General features: G+C 49.9%; 2 protein-coding genes across 2 annotated transcripts; both read right to left on the bottom strand.

The window, feature by feature from the left end:
• Positions 1-1,644: 1,644 nt before the first annotated feature.
• Positions 1,645-2,757, bottom strand: LOC100846083 (isoflavone reductase-like protein). The gene is made up of 4 exons (XM_014898509.1): positions 2,696-2,757; positions 2,241-2,311; positions 1,950-2,153; positions 1,645-1,814 (listed from the first exon to the last, which is right to left on the bottom strand). Exons 1-4 carry the CDS (start codon positions 2,755-2,757, stop codon positions 1,645-1,647), a joined length of 507 nt encoding a protein of 168 aa, XP_014753995.1.
• Positions 2,758-3,531: 774 nt separating this feature from the next.
• On the bottom strand, positions 3,532-4,119 carry LOC106865405 (isoflavone reductase homolog PCBER-like). The gene is made up of 2 exons (XM_014898942.1): positions 3,939-4,119; positions 3,532-3,677 (listed from the first exon to the last, which is right to left on the bottom strand). The coding sequence occupies exons 1-2, from the start codon at positions 4,117-4,119 to the stop codon at positions 3,532-3,534; spliced, it is 327 nt and encodes a 108-aa protein (XP_014754428.1).
• Between the last annotated feature and the right edge of the window lie 878 nt (positions 4,120-4,997).

Raw genomic sequence — 4,997 nt, 5'->3', positions numbered from 1 at the left:
CTTGCCGGGGAGCGTGTCCCTGGGCGCGGAAGCTCGCTACAATGACGGTACCAAACGGACAGAGCATCGACGCCACGTGGCTGCCCGGCGGGTTCCCTGTGCGCAGGGCTCGTCAGGGCAAGGAGTGAAGCGCAAGCAAGCATTTAATGCACTGACAAAAAGGGGATTCCCCGTCTAGTCAGCCCACAGTGTCTGGCCCGCTGTGAATTCTAGGCATGTAGCGCCCTATCTTCTGCAGGGCTACTCACCATGCATGCAAGCCAGCGCAGCGAGGGAAGCCGCTCGAGTTCTTTGCTCGCCATTTGTCATCCATGCACCAAGGCACCTGTGGTATCCCCTTGAGTATAAAAGGAGGACCGTTACCAACGGTCAAAGGGTTTGGTTCCTTACTAGTTTTAGCCGAAAACAGCAAGTAGCCCTTAGCAAGAAAGGAGAGAGTACCCGGAGAGTCCCCCGACAACCTGTAAACCCTTGTTCATCGGTTAATAAAAGCACAGAAACAGGACGTAGGGTTTTACACCTCAGGGTGGCCCGAACCTGGGTAAAAGCGATCTTGTGTTCTGTCATGCTTGACATTTGTCTCGCCGGCGATCGCCGGAGCGATCCGCGACGCCCTCTGCCAAACCTAAAAGGGGGTGCCGTACACCCCCGGTGTCTACGCCCCGGGCTACGACACTCGCCTGATGACCCCATGGTCACGCATCATCCACCTTCGCCTCTGCTCCCTTTCTCCACCTCGCCACCCCCACCTCTCTCCCGAACCTCCGCTCCCTCCTCGCCTCCTTCCCCCTCTCCCCTCCCTCTCTCACGCGCCTCCGCCTCCTCGCCACCAGAGGAGATCACGCCGCGGCCCTCGCACCTTCGATTCCATCCCAACAACAACAGGCCCCCACCAGCGCAGGGGAGCGTCTCGCCAGGCATGGTCGCTGAGGGCGAGGCTCGACGTGTTCCGTCTCCTCCCCTCGCTGCGTGGGCGCCGGCCAGACTGCCCGTGAGGGCTGCTTGTAGAGGACTGCTCGAGTTTCCTTCCGTCCTTCCCCACGCGGCTTCCTTCCTCTTTGTCTCCATCTCTGATAGATAGATAGAGCCTTCACCCAAGCGTTGCTCCGATTCCCGGCCACAGAAGCAGGAGTGCACGCCGACACGTTTGCGTTCGGGTCTGGCGGCGTGCAAGATGACCATGTCCGGGTCAACGATGACGTATCGCCTGACATGTGGGCCCCACAGGTTAGTATTTGAGCAAAACCACCAAATAAGCGGTTTCGGGTTAAGTGAGACGGTTTGACACAAAAAGGTGTGGTTCTTCGGATGGTATTTCGTTAATTGTGGCTCTGCGACACAGCTGTCCCAAAAAGTATGGTTTTTTGAAATTTACTCTTTTAATTGAGTTCTTGTGGGCGATGCCCCACCTCCTGTAACTGGTGTTCATGTCGATTCTTTGCCTAGTTAATGAAATCTTTGTCTCCCCTTGAAAAAACAGAAATGGTTTTAGAAATAACGAATCCATGTTAATTTCTCCAAACACATAATAATGTACTGAACAAAGGGTCGATATGTGATAATACAAATATTAGGAACAGTTTAATCTGCACCCAACAATGTAAGCATAGCAGTACATAGATGGATATACCCGGCGTCTCTGTCTTAGGGAAGAAGACCATCAAGGTACTCCTCCACCGTGATGAACTCCACGTCAGGGTACAGCAGCGTGGCCTCCACCCCGACGGCCGCGTCTATGGCGTCTTCGCACGCTCCGGCATGCACCACCGTCGAGTGCACCATCGCCAGCTGAAAGTTGAGCGGGAACGGAGCCTCTGCTTGCATCGAGTTCCATCAGAGCGCCGGGGGATATAGGTTAATCACCCATCGATTAGTTAATTGATAGACATGAATTTACACACGATTAACATTATTGGAGCCGAAATGCTGGATGGATGTGCGTTAATTACCTTGGATATTCTTGGCGAACTCGTGTTCAGACACGTAGTGCCTCTCGAGGGTTCTGCCGGTTTTCTTCTCCAAAATATGGATGAGTTGGCTGAAGGAGCGCATGTTCGTGGGAGGGCGTACGTACAGGACCTTGTCGAGTGTTCGTGGGTCCTCCACGGCTCTTATAGCCAGCATGCTCATATCCTTCTCGTCCACAAAGACCGCTGAAAAAATAGAGGGGAACCCAGAGATCTTACAAATGACAGAGCCACAGAGACCAGATATGTTGTTAAGCGGAGATGTTTAATTACCTTGTGCTTTGTCGTCACCGAATATGTTCACCCCGGCCGTCAAAGGTTCGTTCTCCCCGAAGTCGATGAGCCTGGACAAGAACAAGCCAATAGCCCAGTTGCTGCAGATGAACGTGCGGGGAATCCCAGCATCTCTGATGGCTCGCCGGACCCGAAGCTTGGATGCTATCATGGTCTTCGCGGGCTCTAGAGTCCGTTCGGCGTGCTCCACGTCGCAGCCGAATTCCGATGGCAGAAAACGCTGCAGTGCTTCAGTTGTCCATTCAGACTTTTTCCATCTCAAGGATTATTTCAGGCAAGTTTTTCAGGTATTGCAGAGGTGGTTGCTTTCTTTTTTGTTCAATGCTGGCCAGGGTCCAAAGTTATAACTACACTATTGCGAAGGGCAATTTTGTTACTAGCACTTTTAACTAATATTTGTTGTTAGTTGACTGTTTTTCCTCAACGGCACAGACACCACCTCCCCATGCTCTTTGATCGCCGTCACCAAGCTCCCATGGTCGTTCATGTCCCCCATCGGCGCCAAGGCTAGGCGACCACAACGTAGACGACGCGACGAGGAGTTCACTGAGGCGTGAACGAGCACTGTGGCGGGGGAGCACTCCAGGGCGTGGGAGGCCTAGGCGACATCGTCTTCGGCTCCACAGTGTTGACGGAGAGTGGCCGGAATGGCGGCTAGAGCGGCGGCGGTGCTCCATCGGAGATGGAGATGAAGGTTCTAGGGGCACAACGAACTTGAGGTGGTGCGACGGCTTCTAGACCGGTGCAAGGGCGACGGAGGAGGCGGACGAGCTCTCCGCCGTCACCGCCGTAGGAACGTCCGTCAAGGCGGTACCAAGTTGACCAGTGGGCCGCACTGTCAGAAATCACTTAGCGACTAAACTCGACTGTTTGGGATTGGAGCAACTATTTACAAAAAGTGGTGGTTCTATGCAACTCAGAGTGGTTGGCTTTTCGACCTGATCATGAAAAGTGGTGGTTCTGTACAATTCGGAGTGATGGGCTTTCCGACCTGATCCCAAAAAGTGGTGCTTCTGTGCAATTCAGAGTAGCGGCTTTCCAAACTGATTTTAAAAAATGGTGGTTTTGTGCAATTTACTTTTTATTAAATCCATTCATCACATAAATTTTTAACTGATTATACATTTTGCCATAAATTTGATCAAACTTTAAGAAGTAATTTTAGACAATGTTAGGAGTTCTTATTTATAAGAACGTAGTTACCGAGTTAGTATAGTACTCAAGGAGGCTAATCCGTACGTACGTACCTTGACATATCCAGCTGCCTCCTTTACGGCTTGGATGATGTTAGCTGGCCGTCCAGCTCCTCCGATCTGCCGTGTCCAACGGCACAGATCACCACCTCCCCATGCTCTTTGATCGCCGTCACCAAGCTGCCACGGTCGTTCATGTCCCCCGGCGCACGCCCCAAATTAACTACTCCATCTGATTCTAAATTCTTGACTCAAATTTGTCTAAATATGAATGTATCTATTTTTAAAAAATGTCTAGATACATGTAATATTCCCACAATAATTTAGGATTGGATGGAGTACTGTACTAGTAATAGTTTTCCCAAAGTTCGATTACCAAAAGTGTACGTTGCGAACTTAATTATCTGACTTAGTGACCTTGCAATTGCATAGAAGTTAGCTGTGATTCATTTTCGAAAAAAGAAGTTAGCTGTGACTGATGTACGTACGTAGACAAGGGTGGCCCCGCGGGCCTTAAGAGCCTTCAAGAGCCTGGCCCTTCCGGAGTCGTAGGCGACGGTGGTCGGGCGGACGAGCACGGCCGTCGGGTGGCCGGCGTCGAGGCTCGCCGTCACGAGGTGCTGCCCGATGTTCCCCGTCCCGCCGATCACCAGTATGCTACTCATCATTATCGTCGATCGAATGATCAATCTTGCCGTGGGCGCCACTGGTGAAGGAACGGACTGGAGTACTTGGAGTGCGTATAGGATCAGTAGAGATATGTGGCCTATGTATTGTGTGTACGTATAAATACAGTTACACACTCGGGATAAAATATACGATTAGTGATCATGGCCTGGAGATGGCCACATTGGTATAATTTCTTGTACGTCTACGGTGATTTTTTCGTTTCATATTACTCTACTTGTGTGTCGTCTGGAGAAGTATCACGTCACAATATAATTTTGAATCCTAACTGTAAAGAACTCCTAGTAATATGTTATAGCTGGAGCTGCTGGAGTCAGTTGTGATATGTTATGGGAAAGCTGGAGCTGTTGGAGTTAATTACTTGTGTCTAGTTGTAACAACTCCTTGTATCTAGTACGATGTATGAGCCCCCGGTACGATGTATGAGCCAGCTCTCTGCCTATCATCTGTATCCCATGTAACAACCCTGATGTAAATCATGTTGAGATACTAGCTAGTTAAGTACCTGTCCGTTGCAATGGTGAGATAAACATTGTATAGCTTAACCCCAAAGAAAGTTATTAGCTAATTAATTAATTAGTAGTTCAACCAACGACCGGTAGAAAAATTAAAATAGGCACGCACATACCAACAAAAAAGAACAAGAAGCATATGCACAAACATGTTCACCCTCTTCGATGCCGATTTCGTAGGGATGTGTCTTATTCTGAAGCCAACTTACAGATATTATTTCTCAACCGCATGCACCGATGCTTAGTCTCAACAATTGGAATTTATATTCAGCGAATGTTCGTTCTTTAGTCTCTCGGAGCGAATGATCGGCTGGCCATCCGATTGAAAAGACTGGGCCTGAGAT

Source organism: Brachypodium distachyon, chromosome 2, assembly GCF_000005505.3.
Source record: "Brachypodium distachyon strain Bd21 chromosome 2, Brachypodium_distachyon_v3.0, whole genome shotgun sequence".
Taxonomy (NCBI): Eukaryota; Viridiplantae; Streptophyta; class Magnoliopsida; order Poales; family Poaceae; genus Brachypodium; species Brachypodium distachyon.
Note: the sequence above shows the minus strand (reverse complement) of the source record. Positions and strands in the feature narration are given on the sequence as shown.